An 18,662-nucleotide genomic window follows, 5' to 3' on the forward strand; every position below is an offset into this window, starting at 1 on the left:
GGAGGACACAGCGGGCACCGTATTGTGGTGCTGCGTGCTCCCAGGGAGCGTGCACAAGTAGGGGGTGGGGAGGACGTTTATAAACGGCCACCCACCCCTGCACTGCCACTGTCCAGCCGTTTATATTCAACGGCCGGACGGGAGGTGGTTAAATTGATCTGTAACATGTCTATACTTACCTGCTCTGTGCAATGCCTTTGCACAGAGCAGTCCCGGTCCTCCTCTTCTGGGGTCCCCCACCACCACTCACCACTCCAGGCCCCTCCTCTTCAGCAGGTGCCCCCATGGAAAGCAGTTTTTCAAAGGGCACCCGTGTGGGCTTGCTCTCAAGCCGCCCTATCTGCGTCCATTGACACAGAGCAGGTGGCTTGACCCTGCACCCATGGGACAGCATTTAATTGTCAGTAAAAGTAAAGAAAAACCTTCATTTGTGCGCCACTTGAGGGTTAGAGACTGATGTGAATGTACTATATATATATATATATATATATATATATATATATATATATATATATATATATATATATATATAGCGCTGCATAAATTGACAGCATTATAGAAGTACCTGAAATAAATAAATAAAAGTAAATCCCAAATTGTGGGTTGTCCCCAGAAAAGTAAAAGAGAAGAAATCGTCCAATGGGGACACTAGTTCTGTTGACCTGGGGAGTTCCGAGGAATTCCCTAAATTTTTAGGGATTTCCTCTCACTTCCTGTTTAGGCTATGGGACAGGAAGTAAAGTGAAATCTCTGCAATGGGATGCAGATGGCAAAAAATAAACTGACAGGGGTTATAACCCTCTCTTGCTCTATCCAAAATAAAAAAACAGTTTTTCCTATAGTTCTACTTTAATGCAAATGTAGGCCTTGCTGTCACCCATGAAGCCTGGCTGAAATACTCCCAAAGTTTACATTCCTACTTCTTGACCTATTTCCAGGACATGGGCTATGGCTGCTAAGCCTCCTTTTTAGAGCTCATGTACACTGCAGCTGATAAACTGACGTTCAGGAGCTGTTCAGTGTTTTTTTCAGCAGCCCGTGAACTCTCCCCAATGTTTTCCTATGTGTCCATGTACATATAGTCATTTACAGTCAGTTGAGTTTACAGTCGTTTTTTTGAACGCACCAAACTTGCGTTCAGGAGTAGATTTTACCGGCATTTCAAACGCTTGTAAATGCGTGTAACCGCGTTTAGAAGCGTTTTTTAACTGTTCCATGTCCAGATGCTGTCCCGAGCCTTTTTTCATCATCAGAAATGCATGCAAAGCGTTTTCCATGTAGTCAAATGGACCCGGTACACCAGCACAGTCAGTTCCAGGTTTCGCATGAAGGAAAAAATGGTAGAAGTTGCTGCATTATGCTCATGATGGGATCCATAGTGAATACAACCAGAAAAGACAAGTAATCTCAACAAATACTGCTCTCTCTGCTTCTGCTCTATTTCTTTGAAATAGTTAATTTTTTACTATTTTTCAATACATTCTGGGCATTTGGGAAGGTCTCCTGGGGTTATCTTTTAAAAACGCTTCTAAACACAAACGCGCATAAATGCGGTATGCAAATGTGGCTAAACTGACATTTTTTAACCTCCGTTTTCCAGCAGTCAGTTTCCATCATTCAGACGTTTTCCAAACGCCCCATGTACATGATCTCTTAGAGGACAACTAAAGAATGTGACTACAAAAAACACTTCTGCTCCTTCAATGTACAGTCCATAAATATTGGGACATCGACACAATTCTAACATTTGTGGCTCTATACACCACCACAAAGGATTTGAAATGAAACAAACAAGATGTGCTTTATTTGCAGACTGTCAGCTTTAATTTGAGGGTATTTACATCCAAATCAGGTGAACGGTGTAGGAATTACAACAGTTTGCATATGTGCCTCCCACTTGTTAAGGGACCAAAAGTAATGGGACAATTGGCTTCTCAGCTGTTCCATGGCCAGGTGTGTGTTATTCCTTCATTATCCCAATTACAATGAGCAGATAAAAGGTCCAGAGTTCATTTCAAGTGTGCTATTTGCATTTGGAATCTGTTGCTGTCAACTCTCAAGATGAGATCCGAAGAGCTGTCACTATCAGTGAAGCAAGCCATCATTAGGCTGAAAAAACAAAACAAACCCATCAGAGAGATAGCAAAAACATTAGGCGTGGCCAAAACAACTGTTTGGAACATTCTTAAAAAGAAGGAACGCACCGGTGAGCTCAGCAACACCAAAAGACCTGGAAGACCACGGAAAACAACTGTGGTGGATGACCGAAGAATTCTTTCCCTGGTGAAGAAAACACCCTTCACAACAGTTGGCCAGATCAAGAACACTCTCCAGGAGGTAGGTGTATGTGTGTCAAAGTCAACAAGCAAGAGAAGACTTCACCAGAGTGAATACAGAGGGTTCACCACAAGATGGAAGCCATTGGTGAGCCTCAAAAACAGGAAGGCCAGATTAGAGTTTGCCAAACGACATCTAAAAAAGCCTTCACAGTTCTGGAACAACATCCTATGGACAGATGAGACCAAGATCAACTTGTACCAGAGTGATGAGAAGAGTATGGAGAAGGAAAGGAACTGCTCATGATCCTAAGCATACCACCTCATCAGTGAAGCATGGTGGTGGTAGTGTCATGGCGTGGGCATGTATGGCTGCCAATGGAACTGGTTCTCTTGTATTTATTGATGATGTGACTGCTGACAAAAGCAGCAGGATGGATTCTGAAGTGTTTCGGGCAATATTATCTGCTCATATTCAGCCAAATGCTTCACAACTCATTGGACGCCGCTTCACAGTACAGATGGACAATGACCCAAAGCATACTGCAAAAGCAACCAAAGAGTTTTTTAAGGGAAAGAAGTGGAATGTTATGCAATGGCCAAGTCAATCACCTGACCTGAATCCGATTGAGCATGCATTTCACTTGCTGAAGACAAAACTGAAGGGAAAATGCCCCAAGAACAAGCAGGAACTGAAGACAGTTGCAGTAGAGGCCTGGCAGAGCATCACCAGGGATGAAACCCAGCGTCTGGTGATGTCTATGCGTTCCAGACTTCAGGCTGTAATTGACTGCAAAGGATTTGCAACCAAGTATTAAAAAGTGAAATTTTGGTTTATGATTATTATTCTGTCCCATTACTTTTGGTTCCTTAACAAGTGGGAGGCACATATGCAAACTGTTGTAATTCCTACACCGTTCACCTGATTTGGATGTAAATACCCTCAAATTAAAGCTGACAGTCTGCAGTTAAATCACATCTTGTTCGTTTCATTTCAAATCCATTGTGGTGGTGTATAGAGCCACAAATGTTAGAATTGTGTCGATGTCCCAATATTTATGGACCTGACTGTACATGGTATGCCCAGGATTAAGCTCACAGTTTTAAAGTGATAATGATCCAGTCAGCCGGCCAATCACTTTCACAGTGTGGTCCACTAGACCTGGGAATGTATGCTGTGGTATCTGACACCAAGGCCTCAGTAGCAGATCCTTTCAGTTCCATAAGCTGTGGAGTGGGGCCTTCAAGGATCAAACTTTTTTTCCCAGCACATCCCACAGATTCTCGATTGTATCGAGATCTGGAGAATCTAGAACACAACTCATCTTCGTGTTCCTCAAACCATCCTTGGATTCATCAGAACAGGTCACCTTCTTCCATTACTCTGTGATCCAGTTGTGATGCTTATTTGCCCATTGTAGGCACTTTTGGCTGTGGACACGGGTTAGCATGGGCACCTTGACTGGTCTGCAGCTACGCGGCCTCATACGCAACACACCACGATGAAACCTTTCTATGGGAACCAGCATAAACTTTTTCAGATATCTGGTCTACAGTCAGGGGCGGACCGACAACTCATGGGGCCCCCAGCCAATAGGGGATCATGGGGCCCCTGTGTCTTTGCCCACACTCAAAAAAGCCTATGAAAAAGGTACCAGGGGCATTTCATGGGGCCCCCTACTGACCCCGGACCCTTGGGCAGTGCCCGAGTGCTCGAATGGTCAGTCCGCCCCTGTCTACAGTAGACCTTCTAAATCAAACTACATGGGACAGCCTTCCCTCCCCACCTGTATCAGTGAGCCTTGGCCGCCCACTGGTTTTCCTTCCTTGGGCCACTGTTGGGTGGTCCTGACCATTACAGACCAGGATCTTCCCAAAGGAAATGCAGTTCTGGAGGCTCTCTGACCCAGTCATCTAGCCATTACAATCTGGTCCTTGTCAAAGTCACTCAACCCTTACACTTGCCCATTTTTCTGCTTTCAACACATCAACCTCAGGGACAACATGTTCACTTGCTTCCTAATATATCCTGACCACTTTTGGGTGCCATTGCCATGAGATAATCAATGTAATTCACCTAATATGTCATAACGTTATGGCTGATCGGTGTAGTAACTGACCACCCCGTCCTTCTAACACAATCCTCAGGCAGAATCTGGAACAGCCATGTATGGCAACCAATCAGCTTCTAGCTTTCATTCTCAAAGCTTAACTGAACAAACTGGAGCTAGAAGCTGATTGGTAAGCATAGTTGCTCCAGTCTTGGTGGATCCCCCCAATGTCACACCTCCAGCCCCCACCATCTCCCTGTAGATCAGTGACAGTTCAGTCAGTAGTCTGGTCTCCCCCACACACATCCTCCAGGTGTCTCTCACCGTCCTCCAGGATATGGCTGGGCTTCACCGCCTCCACCTTGAACTGGCTGGCACTCCAGCCCGGGATCGGGGCTCTCACCACCTCACTGTCGGACAGCCAGGTCACCGTCTCGAAGTTGTCCCCCCGGATCAGAGCCTCCGCCTCCTCCCGGTGTACGGCCACCTGCTCGAACTGGTGCAGGCCCCCAGCGTGGTCAAAGTGGATGTGTGTGGCCACCGCCATCAGCGGCCGGCGCCCCGATCCCCCGTCCTTGCCGTGCGGCAGCAGCCCGGAGGAGCTCAGGTAGTCCGGAAGGCTGCGGAGCCCCAACCCAGTGTCGATGACCAGGTCTTGGTGGGAGCCCTGCACCAGCCAGATGTTGGCTCGGTTCCCGGACTCGTAGAAGCGCTCCTGGATCCAGTACACGCCGTCCCCCAGGGCCTTGTGTGCGTACCACTCCAGAGCCGCCATGGCCGCCCTCCCGGAGCCCCGCACTGCCTGTTGCCGAGAGTCCTGTTGCCAGCACCTAGGGCAGCACCCACAGACCTGTCACCGGAGTCCGGGCTTCAAGGCGCGCCTCTTCCAATCGGAGAGAGGAGGACAGGGCGTCACCGCCTGGGCATCCAATCAGGAGGAGATGTCATGGGAAACTTCAGCTTCTACAAAGACACGCCCAATTGTTTTGAGTGTGTCTGAGAGCGGGGACGGCGTGCCCCGTGTATACCGGAGAGCGGGGTCGGCGTGCCCCGTGTATACCGGAGAGCGGGGACGGCGTGCCTTGTTTATACCGGAGAGCGGGGACGGCGTGCCTTGTGTATACCGGAGAGCGGGGACGCCACACTTTATCCACGTGCCCGCCTGAAGGTTTTACCCCCTTCATGACTAGGGCGGGTTTTTTCTATTCAGCACTGCGCTACTTTGACAATTGGTCATGCAACACTGTACCCAAATTAAACGTATTGTTTTCTCACAGATAGAGCTTGGGTTTGGTGGTATTTGATCACTTGTTTTATTTTTTTAATATATAAACAAAAGACAAAAAAGTTTGAATTTTTTTAATATATATAAACAAAAAAAGACAAAAAGTTCGATTTTTTTTTTAACTTTAGGCTATAAAACATTGGCAATAAAAAAAAGAAATTTCTTCATAAATTTAGGTCAAAGTGTATTCTGCTACGTGTTGTTGGGTTTGGTACGGGTGTGGTGTGATTAGAGCCACACAAAATTACAAAATCGCATGTGATTTGTACAGGAATGCGGTGCGGTTCCTGTGCGAATCACGTGATGTACCGCACTGCATTAGTGTGAACCTAGCCTTAGTGTATATTATTTGGCTTGTGTGAAAGTTATAGTATCTACAAACTATGGTGTATATATACTGGATTTTTTTTTTATACTAGTGATGGGTGTAATCAGTGACTTATAGTAGAACTGTGATAGTGTGGAGGGCAATCTGACACTACCTGACGATGGCTGGGGGGGTTACACTAACTGACTGACACTGACATCGATAGTGATACAGTATTAGCAATCAGTGGTAATACTATACACTGTCACTGTACTAATGACACTGGCTGGGAAGGGGTTAACATCTAGGGGCGATCAAGGGGTTAACTGTGTGCCTAACAATGTTTATAGTGTGAATTGTGTGTTGCTTTTGCTTTGCAGGGATTAAAAAAAAACAACATCGCTTCTGTGTAAAGTCCCAGTATTGTTTGTTAGCACTGTTCTGTGATTCGCTGAGCCAATCAGCAGGTCCCAGCCATCAATCTTTGGCTGCGATCAGCTGATCAGTTTCTGCTGTGCCGAATCACAGCACAGTCGGGGCGGCGTGCATGTACACACCCCAATCTGGAAGATTGGATCACATACTAGGTACTTGATCCAGCGCAGAGCGGCTGCCGGTGTATATATAGGTGGGGCAGTCCATAAGCAGTTCTAGAACCGTAGCCTCCCTAGCGGTCTGATTATGTCCATATTTCTGTGCTCAAAGGGGTACATTTTTTTGCATGGAAATATGTATTTTTTTATTGTAGGCTGTAATTTTTAGGAATAACTCACTGAAATCTGTCCGAACAAGAGTCTAGTAAACATCCCAGGTATGATAAAACTTGAAACACGAAATCATAAATTATAATTTAATAAATAATCATAAAAATAATAATATAATAATAATACATTTAATTCAATAATATAATCAAACCAAAAACACAGAAATTTGAAATATAGCTCCAAGTTCGCACATCACTGAGCAAAGTCGCAAAATCGTTTTCAGTCTCTGTAGTAAAAAAATGCAAATCAAAAAGCTCCTTGACCTGCGTTTGTCACTCATAGGGCAGCGCAGTGAAATCAAAAGTCTGCTCTATGCAGCCTATACAAAAAATGTGCTGAAAAAGTGTGACACAAATATGTTAAGCCTCAGTTCACACTAGAATGCGGTGCAGGAAACCTGTGATGCACGTTTCCCTGCACCGCATTCGAACCGCTCTGCCCTCGAAATCTGCAGCGGGTGTCAGGCTAGGTTCACACCTATGCAGGTTGTGGTTGATGCATTTTTGCATTTTTTATGTGTTTTTGATGCATTTTGCTTTTTTTGGGAGGTGTCTGTTGTCATGCAGGAGCAACCCACAAAAACACATAAAAAAAACACAAGCACTGCGTTTTTGGTGTGTTTCCGCTGCAGTTCCATCAAAGTTTATGGAACCAAGAATGCAGTCTGCAAAAAAAGTCCCTGACCCTTTCCAAAAAACACAGCGGTTGAAAACGCACAGACGTGACCATAACCCACAGGAAATCATGTTAAATGGACTGTAGTGCATTTCTACAAAACTGAAAAAGCACTGAAAAAACGTATAGGTGTGAACTTAGCCAATGTCACCCCAAATGCAGGTCACAAATGCAGTGCATTTGCCCGCACCAGATCTCATGGTACCAAATGACCATGCAATCCGGTTCTAAAATTGGTGCAGGCATGGCTCTGGTGCGATGCGGTGCGCTTTGAACACATTAAAAATAAACGGCCTCAAATCACACCGCACTGAATCCCATCTAAATTGCACAGGTATGGGGCGTGCATTCCTGTGCGATTCAACAAGGACTCATAGTGTGAACTGAGACTACGTGTGAATGCAGCCAAGCAGCCTTACAGCACAATCCTCGAGTTCAGTGTGAAGTCTTGCATGCATGTGTAATGTCTTGCAGTGCGTTTTTATCACGTTTACATTGCATTTTTGACATTATTTATGGTGTTTTTATTAGGGCTCTTTCAGATGTGCGGCTGGGGAATGGAGGGTGGGTGGAGTGGTAAAAACAGACAGTTGAGCCACAGTCTTGCTGCCCACCCAAATTGTGACACTACAACCAGACAGAACGCTGTACATGCCATGCTTTGCTTCACAGCCAAGGTGTTTTCAACTCAGGGTGTAGAGTTTGAAAGGCAGCACCGCCTTCACCATTGAGTTCAATAGGCTGCACCTCAACCTCAAGCCTAACACTCAACTTGCAAAAATAATTATGTAAATAAAAGTTGGAAAAAAAAAGCATTTGGGAGGAGGCAGTAGCGCACCTGTCAGCCACTGCTATACTGCCCTCTGAAAAGCAATCCACCACAGATTGCTTTTCAGAGGCCAGTAAGCAGTACTGTAAGTCTGAAAGAAGCCTTAGTATTTGCATGCAATTGTAGTTTACACCGAGCTGCTTTAGGGCTGAGAGGGATCAGCCGGTGTCCACAGAAACTGAGGAGAAATGGATCTGCCTGCTCTGCTCCAATCAGCAGGGGATCTGTGAACTGATCCTCCCGCGTTCCCACTGAAAAAAAGCTCTGTACATTTCACCATGCAGGCTGGTGTGAATGTAGCCTTAGGGCCGTTTCACACTATAGAAACACAGTCCAGATATGTTCTGGATACATTTTGCATGCGCATTTTTCACTCTTCTTGGCGAGTTCCGGTGATTTTTGATGCGTTCCAGCGTGTTTTTTTATGCATTCCAGTAAATTTTTTCCCCTCTCTTCCTCTTTAATTTAAATACGGACATGTGCATTCCAGTGTGTTTTTGTTGCGTTTTGGTGCATTTTTTTGCGTTCCGGTGCATTTTTGATGCGTTTTTCCATGTTCAAGTATAGTTCAGTGCAGGAAAAATGCAACATGTTCTTCTTTTGTTTCTGTAACTGGAACTGCAAGCACTGATGTGAACTGTGACATTGACAACCATATAACCTACTTTCTGTGCATTTTGGACACAGAAAAAAAGCCACTGAAATGCATGTAGTGTGAACTGACCCTTAAACTACATGCCTACAGGGTGGTAACACTGCGGTGGTTTTACTGGCAGGATCAAAGCCTGGTTAAAGGGGGCTAATATGAACAATAAATGCTATGCTAGAACTTGTGATAGACTGCATTACATTTGTCACTTTTTCCTCTAAACATAGTCCTGCTTTGACAATTACTATTCCTAAATAACTCTAACTTTAAAATGAACAATATGGAAGATTGAGGAGAAGATGAACAATAATCAGTAGTTTAACCCCTTGGCACCAGCGCCTCCCGGCCCTTGAAGTATTTCAGAAGCCAGGAGGCGGGGCAGGGTTTTAGGGTCATGTGACATGTCACATGACCCATGATCGGGAAAGGTCCCGATCGAAAGAGGAGATCAGGACCTTTCCGTGAGTACTGGACATGTGTGCTGGGAGCGCGCAGGGCGCGTGCTCTCAGCACATATGTTTTTTTTAACTGCACACAAATGTGCGGCCGCTCGGCGTCTAGGCCCAGAAGCCGGGAGGCCGTACATTTGTGTGCGGCCGGCATGAAGAGGTTAAGATCATTTTCATGCTCCCGAGTTGCTGGTAACACATACTGGTATGATTTACGACTTGTTACTAGTGACTTAGGCCAGCCATACATTGGTCGAAATTCAGCTGATTTTGCATCCAAAAATCAGACCTAAGACTAATCGGACAATTTTTGCTCTGTTAGTGGGTCATTGGCACTGGACGATTTTTGTGGTTCCTCCCATTTTCGGTGGTCGGGCATGTTAGAAAATTTGTGAAAAATTACCGATTTTTGACTCAGTGATGGTCAAATCATACGATCATTTTTCCGAAAAGAATATGCGCATGAGCCGTGACCTGGAAGGAACAGAAGCTTCGCCTGTTATGTGAGGTGAACTTTATGACTTGGTTAGCCGATTTTCAAAATCAATGATGGCATCATCGGATTATCGAGCAAACGACATTTTCGATTTTCGAACAAAAAATCGTTCGGAATTCAAACCATGTATGGCCTGCATTACTAAAGTTAGAACTGCTCCAGAGCTTGCACCTTTAAAAGCCAGTCATCAATGACACCTACCATATTTCTGTCCTGGCTGGTTCCTTATAAATGACTTTACTCATGCAGCTATTTAAGGCTATGACCCTGAATATTGTTGATTGCGGGATTTTGTTGCTTTATGGAAATAGAACATGAGAAAATATAATCACATAAAAGGATTACAGCATCCTTATTGCCAGGAAGTACAGAGCAATGTAATCATGAGATCACTGGGCCATCGGATTCTGAAAAATCATCTTGTGCATTGCACATTGTCTAAAGTTGCAGAATCCAGAAATATGAAAATGTGTTTTTCATCTGGAAGTTCCAAGAGTTGCTGCATTGTGATCATAAGTGTAATTAATGTGGTTGTAAAGCTGAAAGGTTTTTTTTACCTTAAGTCCTCATGCACACTGGACATTTTTACAGCGGCTGTTTTTGGCTTTTGACATTTTTTTCTACAGCTAGTAAACCCCCCAGCATGTTATCCTATGTGTCCATGTTTTTTGGCTGGAAAAAAACCTCAGGACTAGTGGGTTTCTGGAGGAGTTTTTTAGCTGTAAAAGTACTCTAACGCTGAAAAACGCAACAAAATGCAGTAAAACGCAGCAAACCGGCGTTTTTTGGACATTTTTTTTCCCCCCCAAGTTTTTTGGGGTAAAAAAAGCCGCTAAAAAGCGCAAAAGCGGATAAACGCAGGAAAATGCAGCTTAATGCGGCAAAACGTTGCTATACACTAATGCAAAAAAAAAGCTGAACAACTCAAGTTTTTAATGTGACTTTACACAGCTAATGTTACCAGCGTTTTCAAAATGTCCAGTGTGCATGAGGACCAATGCATTCCCTGCATTAAGGTAAAAACCTTTTGTGGTCTGCTCTCTCCACCCACCCCCTGCCCATACTTACCTGAGCTCTACCTCCAGTGTTGCCAACCTCCTGAAGTGAAATTTACTGACAGGACACCCAAATTTTACTAACAACAACATTTTTTTTTACTGGCACAACACATGGAATTTACAGACAGGGCCAACTATTTAACTGACATTTCAAAAAAAAGTACATAAAATGACCATTTTCAGTGCAAATATCAATATTTAAGCTACAAACATGTAGCTGTTGCTATTAGCAATGTGTTTAAGGTAATAGGCAAAAAATATATTTGTCCATTTACATGAAGGTCAGGTTAATATAACCCAGTACAGAGTTCCACCTTACATCAGAGTTTGCAGGGTTCCCTTTTACAGTACAAGGGGGGACTCTGCAGACCGTGAAGGGAACATTGTGGACTGTGATGTAAAGGAGAAATCTGTGGAGTCTGATGTAAGGGGGAATGCTGCAGTCTCTGGTATAAAGGGAAACTCTGATGTAACGGGTCTCTGGTCACCAGAGCCCCCCTACCCCCCCTCCACCCACACACACACAAGCATCCACAGAGCTCCACTTTACATAATAGTCCACAGAGTTCCCCTTTACATTACAGTTCACAAAGTTCTCCCTTACGTCAGAGTCTACAGGGTAAGGGGGAACTCTGCGGATCCTGATGTAAAAAAGAACACTGTGGAGCCTGATATAAAGGGAAACTCTGCAGACCATCTGTGATGTAAAGGGGTGTCTCTGGTTACCAGAGCCCCTCATGCCTTACACATAATTCCACAGAGTTCCTTCTTACATCCACAGGATTCCCCCTTACAGCGCCACTCTGCAGAGCCTAGTGTAAATGGGATCGCTGCAGACCACGATGTAGGGGGGCATGCTGCGGACTCTGGTGTTAAGGGGAACTCTGATGTAAGGTGGTCTCTGGTCACCAGAGCCCCCTTATATCAGAGTCCACAGCGTTCCCTTATACATAAAACCTCCGCTTTACATCAGGGTCCTCAGAGTTCCCCCTTGCACTGTAAGGGAGAAACCTGCAGGCTCTGATGTAAAGGAGACCTCCTTTACATCAGATTTAGGGGAATGCTAGGAACTCTGATGTGTGTGTGTGAGTGTGTGCATGTGTGTCTGTGTGGTGGGGGGCTCTGGTGACTACAGGCCACCTTCTGCATAGTGAATACACTATAAGGTAGAGGGAGGTTACTGATATAATGGGGAACTTTTATATCAGTGTCCCCCCTTACCTAGTGTATTCACTCCCCTCTTACATCAGTGACCCCCCACAGAGACTGTGTGGCTTGGCTGGAGGATGAAGTAATGTTTCACTGACTTCCACCATAATGCTTGCTTGCTTGGCTTCAGATGCAGCCAGGGGCGGACTGACCATTTGGAAACTCGGGCACTGCCCGAGGGCCCGGGGTCAGTAGGGGGCCCCATGAGATACCCCTGGTAGCTTTTTCATAGGCTTTTTTGAGTTTGGGCAAGGACACAGGGGCCCCATGATCCCTTATTGCCCGGGGGCCCCATGAGTTGTCAGTCCGCCCCTGGGTGCAGCTCAGTCAGACAGTCCTCTGGGTGGCTTGCTTGCTCCTCCTCTGCCTCTTGAGTCAATATCAAGTCTGACCCCCAGCCCTTTCACCACCACTAGTGTCTTGTTAGCTCCAACCTGCTTCCCCTTCCATGCTCATTTGTCCTGATGACAGGTGACACTGACAATGACAACTCAAGTCAGGCAGCACTGCAGATGGTGGGCAGGTGGTGTACCAGCTCCCATGTCCTGGCTTTCCATCTAGTAATTCATAACAGGTGCCAAGCGGCGCCAAGACATCACTGTGTGCCCGCCCCCCATCTGAGCCTGCCTGAGCCTTGTCAAGTTCGGAACTGCGCATTTGCAGTTCTAAAGTCGTTTGGAAACCATTTTTTTATGGACAGCTGCGGTCCGTAACAGACATTTACGGACAGTGTAAAGATTAGTTGATTTTAAATTGTCTGTAAATTTATGTAAATCCTGCCAATTTCAATCCAAATGTGCATGAGAGCAGTGGCTCTCTCAGCTCTCTACCTCCTCATTGGCCGAGAGGCAGCAGCGGGAGTCATAGGCTCCTGCTGTCTATCACAGCCAGTGAGCAGAAGCGGGGGGAGGGGGGTTGCAGGGGTGGAGGTGAGCCATGCTCTGTGTGCACAGGTGGATTGGGGCTTCTCTGTGCAAAGCCATTGCACAGAGCAGGTAAATTTAAAAACATCAAGGCTTCCAATCACTTAAAGACACAGAGTTTAGATCTACTGCAAGTTGGAGCTTCCATACAGAAGCAGTCATTTTTGAACTAATGACATTTACAGTTTATGCTATATGCAGGCCATAGACGGGTTGTTTATCGGCTGAATTTTTGTCCGCATGTAAAATCGGCCGATATTCACGTTGTTAGTGGGGCCAGCCCGTCGACCATTTTTCGCGGATCTCCCATTTATTGTTATCAGTCATGCTGGAAAATCCACGAAAAACGGACGTTTTTTGTGGACATTGGTGGCAGCATCGGCAACGGGGCCGACCAATTTTTTGTTTATCGGCCGACAATTCGACCGATAAACGGCCCGTCTATGGCCTGCCATAGTCTTTGTCACTTAGCAGCACACATCCTATCAAGAGACTCTGGGGTTGATTTATCAAAGGCAAATAGACTGTTCATTTTGAAGGGAAGTTGCACTATACAAGGACATTTTCCCCAGTGCTTAGTAAGAATGAGGACAATGACAACTCATTATCAATATTAAACTGTATTTGTTTCTTGCTCTTGTAACACAGTAATATCATATAATAATTGGTTATTTGTTATCGTGGGTGTAAGGAACTAGAAACACATAAAAAATAAAAAAACAAATGGAATTCCCTGTATCCATAGAAACATAATCACACAGCAAGTTCACGGAACTAAAATATACTGAGATCCAACATGCAGGAGACCTTAAAGCGGTATTAAACCCAAAACCAAAAATGTAATATATTGCAGCTTACCAAGCATTAGATGGGGGGCCCAGGCAGCTGGGTGAATAATATTTGTGGGTTGGGAGGGTGATTGGCATGGCAGGGGGCAATTACTGGAACCAATGCCCTGAATGGCTCTCTGCAGCAGCTGAAAACCAGCTTCTTCTTCTCTCCCTCCCACTTGCTTTCATCTGCTGCAGAGAGAGCCATACAAGGGGTCGGTTCCAGTAATCCCCCTGTTTGCCACACGTAAATAGGATTGGATCCAGTAATCCCCCCCCCCTTTCCCCGCTGCACCCATCACCCTCTGCACCATACATTTCCCTCTGCTCCCCAGGCCCCCGTGTGCCCCCACTCCCACAGTGCTGCCAGCTTCCCTCCTCTCCTTTCCACCAGCAACTGCAGTCACGCAAAAGGGTCCTTCAGGATGGAGAGTGGGGGAAGGGTCCGGAAAACATGTCACATTTACCAGCTACCTCCTTTCTTGAATGAACACAATAAGTGATCGGTACCGATCATTCATAACTGAAGCATAGTAAACTGTGGGGTTTTTTTTGTTTTTTTTTAAGGGGCCCTGTCAGGTTGGCTGTATGGGGCCCCATGGTTTCTAACAGCAGCCTGACCACAGCATACCTTCAGAGGTCTAGTGGCATCCATGCTTCGACAGGTCAGGGTTGTTTTGGTGGCAAAAGGAAGACCTACTTATTATTAGGTGGGTGGTCATAAAGTTATGGCTGATTATGGCGGACTGACCATTTGGGAACTCGGGCATTGCCCGAGGGCCCTGGGTCAGTAGGGGGCCCCATGAAATGCCCCTGGCACCTTTTTATAGGCTTTTTTGGGTGTGCTTTGAGTGTGGGCAAGGACACAGGGGCCCCATGATCCCCTATTGCCCGGGGGCCCCATGAGTTGTCAGTCCACCCCTGGGCTGATTGTATACATAGATGCATTGTCTTCCACAGCTGGAGCAGGGTGAACCTGACGTGCCATCAGGGGGGCTGGCTGTCTGAACCTGGCAGAGACTGCCTGCTCCTTGTGATTTTGAGAAGAAAATTTGTGGCAACTGAGAAGAGGATCACAGCAGGACAACGCTGGATTCACTGTGTTGGTAAGTTCTGTATGTGAATTCAGGATAAAAGGCAAACTCAAAGGCAATTAAAGCTGAGGATATTCACCTTAACTCCAAAGATCTATGGGGCCCATGAGGTCCCTTTGGCCATTCTGATCGTCTGGTGTGGGATGACACAACTTCTACGCATGTGCATTCATCCTGGCATACAGGTGCCATACCAAGAATGTACCCTGTACTGCACATACACAGCTCAATGTGCAATTTAACCACTTCCAGTCCGGACACTTTCACCCCCTTCTTGCCCAGGCCAATTTTCAGCTTTCAGTGCTATCACACTTTGAATGACAATTGCGTGGTCATGCAACACTGTACCCATATTCATTTTTTAGCATTTTTTTGAGACAGCTAAAACTTTATTCTGGTGGTATTTATTCACCACTTTTGCTATATAAATGAAAAAGTCCAAACATTTTGAAAAAAAAAGTGTTTTTCGTATAACATTTTGCAAATAAATATTTTCTTCATAAATCTTGGCCAAAATGTATTCAGCTATCTTTTTAGTAAGAAAAAATAACCCAAATTAGTTCATAACCAAAAATGATAATTTATTTAAACAATCTTTTACATCTTTATCTAATTTTTTCATATTTTTATTTGTTTTTTACTTTTTTACATACTGTCACCCTAGCAGTACAGTGTCACCATGGTGACACTGTACTACTTGTGGGGGGTGATGAAGATTTTTTCTTCTTACACTGATTGCTTTTATACCCATAAAGGCTGTAAAAGCAATCATTTCTCCTCTCTGGCTGCATTCTTGCAGCAATTGTGAAATACTGTGAGAGCTGTGATTGGTCACAGCTTGTCACATGGTACAAGGCTGTTGTGAATAGCCTTGTACCATGTGACCTCTGATCATTCACAGATTTCACAAGCAGTAAGCAATGATGCCAGGATGTGACATCTTGTTTACTACTATTCATGTGATCACTGATTGGCCAACAATCAGTGATCACATGATCGGGACCTCACACAGAGGTCCCGTACAGCGATCGGTGTTCCGATCACGGTGATGCGTGCTCCCAGGGAGCACACACAGGCACGGAATGCGGAGGCCTTTTTATAAACAGTCACCAGCTCCTGCACTGTTCCCATCCGGCCATTTATGTACATGAGCAGGAAGGGGAGATCAAAGACATGCTGGTAGGTTAACTGGATCCTGTCTAAATTGGATCTATTATGTGTATGTATGAATGTAAGTTGGGGACCCTAGACTGTAAGCTCCTTGAGGGTTAGGGACTGATGTGAATGTACAATATATATGTAAAGTGGTGCATAAATTGATGGTGCTATATAAGTACCTGAAATAAATACGATTGCTATCAGCCAGGTACGCTTCTTTCATTGCAGAGGAGACGAGGCATTTCTCTTCTATGATAAAATAGTTTTAAAGTTTTGGGGGTTTTTTTGACACTTTAGTTCTGTTTTAAAAACAAACTGAGAGAAGGGGAATGAAGTTTCCCTTTAAAAGTATACTCACATGCTGAGATGGGCTCACCTGTTGGTAATGAAGCCTCTGATCCTCTGCAGGACACAGTACTTGTTTAGTAGAAAAAACAGAACTCCTTTGAAGAGCTTCTTTCTTTGAACGCCAACCAGGTGTGGCAGTAAGTGTTGTGTGTATGTAATCATTTATGAGTCTGGGGCACTGTGGATTATGATGTTGACCTTGCGTCTGTTACTTTATCTCCAAAGATCTCTGGGGCCCATGAGGTCCCTTTGGCCCGTCTGGTGTGGGATGACACAACTTCTACGCATGTGCAAGAGTACATTCATCCTGGCATACAGGCGCCATGCCAAGAATGTACCCTGTGCTGTGCATACACAGCTCAATGTGCAATTTAGGCTATGTTCACACTAGCCTTGTGTGCAGGCGGCAGAGAGGCGTTTGGTAAGCGTTTTTACCGCTTCCCAAACGCCTCTGCCAATTCTGCACATTACAGCACATGGTGCTGTTCTAACGGGAGCGTTGCGTCGCGGCAAAACGGACGCCTCTGGACGAGTCAGGAGGCTTTGAAGCCTCCTATTCTCGTCTATGGTGCCGCTCCGCAAACGCCCGGCCGGCGTTTGCGGTGCGGTTGCGACGCGGTTGCGGAGTGTTTGCGGAGCGGTAACACCACTCAAACTGCATTATAGGCGTTTGTGGGGCGTTATTAACGCTCGGCAAACGCCTAGCAACCGCCGCTAAACCGCACATGCGGAGCGTTAATAAGGCTCCGCAAATGCCGGACCAACGCTTGCCAAATGCTATAGGGGCGTTTGGCAAGCGTTGGCAAAACAGCCTAGTGTGAACGAGCCCTTAAAGATCAAAGACATGCTGGTGGGTTAATTGGATCCTGTATAAATTGGCCCTAGTATGTGTATGCATGAATGTGAGTTAGGGACCATTAGATTGTACACCCCTTGAGGGTTAGGGACTGATGCGAATGTACAAAATATATATATATATATATAAGTGCTGCATAAATTGACGGCGCTATATAAGTACCTGAAATAAATAAGATTGCTATCAGCCAGGTACGTTTTTTTTTTTTTGTTTTTGTTTTTTTTTTTTGTTTTTTTTTTCTTCATTGCAAAAGAGATGAGGCATTTCTCTTCTATGATAAAATAGCTTCAAAGTGTGGCAGTAAGTGTTGTGTCTATGTAATCATTTATGAGTCTGTAGCACTGTGGATTATGATGTTGACCTTGCGTCTGTTACTTTATGAATATTTCTGTTACTGCAAAGACTAAAGATACCAAGCCAACACTGCCCATCTTGTAGAGCTTGGGAAAAGCTGTCAGTATAAAAATGCATGTTTAGTATTTACAGTCCTGGTAAATCCCTATACTAACAGTTCGTCCCACCATAGGATTGTACTAGCACAAGCTTCTGTCTTTTACTACATTAGGCTAAATTTAGATCTGTGGTTGTGGGAAAGTAAAAATATACAGCTGAGATGGATTTTTAGTGCTCCCTAGAAGCTGCAAATGGCAGCGGAAGAGAGTGTTTACATGGTTGTGATGCCTATCCACCGCGTCACGATCGTCATTGTGCATAGTTGCAAAATGGGGTTAAAACATGTGGTAAGGAGGTGTCACATCACTTATCAGTTGCCCTTGAAAAAAAGTCAGAATGGGGATTGTTCTTCAGAGGAGCGGTGGATTTAGACGCTCTAACTCTTCCCCTAATCTTATGGATACTGTATGTGCTATACTCTCAAGGGTGTTCATACTCCTCAGTGACATAAGACAGAAGATGAGAGAGCAGATGTGATTGGTTTACAGACATGTACTGTATAGGAGCGGCCACTGTGTATTCTCTCATCCATATTCTCTATATTGCATCAAATCCTTTTTTTTTTTTTATTTCACTATCATGGGGACTCGCCATGATTTTTAGCCTTTTTTAATGTCTATTGTAGTCTTGTTTACATCATTCTACACAAAAATGCAGAAATATATATATTTTTTTCTAGTCTGTCACTTCATTTCAATGCTCTTGATATTGTTTATCTAGTGATTCTTGATAAAATTTGGTCACGCAGAGAAGTGAATAAAAACTGGAGCACATTTAAAACTGTTGCTCTGCGTAGCAGCTCCAGATTAACTTTTCCACGATCTGTAAAAAATGTTGTGTGATTATTACCATATCAGGTTTCTGAATTCCCATGTGTAGCAGGTCTCCTCGCATAGTCCTAGCTTCACCTTGCTAGACTGCGCAGTCTCTGCCTTTTTTTTTTGTTTTGTTT

General features: G+C 44.8%; 1 protein-coding gene across 1 annotated transcript in view; it reads right to left on the reverse strand.

Annotated features, from left to right (window-relative positions):
• The window catches only part of MBLAC2 (metallo-beta-lactamase domain containing 2), a 35,339-nt gene extending 30,123 nt beyond the window's left edge, over positions 1 to 5,216 (reverse strand). The window contains exon 1 of the mRNA XM_089679650.1: positions 4,652 to 5,216. Within this exon, the coding sequence (XP_089535776.1) occupies positions 4,652 to 5,102 (451 nt within the window). The 5' untranslated portion in view covers positions 5,103 to 5,216. The remainder of the gene's footprint in view (positions 1 to 4,651) is intronic.
• Positions 5,217 to 18,662: the final 13,446 nt, after the last annotated feature.

The sequence above is a fragment of the Staurois parvus genome, unplaced genomic scaffold, assembly GCF_062004578.1.
Source record: "Staurois parvus isolate SC_StPar_1 unplaced genomic scaffold, SC_StPar_1.0 ptg000229l, whole genome shotgun sequence".
In the NCBI taxonomy this organism is placed as follows: Eukaryota; Metazoa; Chordata; class Amphibia; order Anura; family Ranidae; genus Staurois; species Staurois parvus.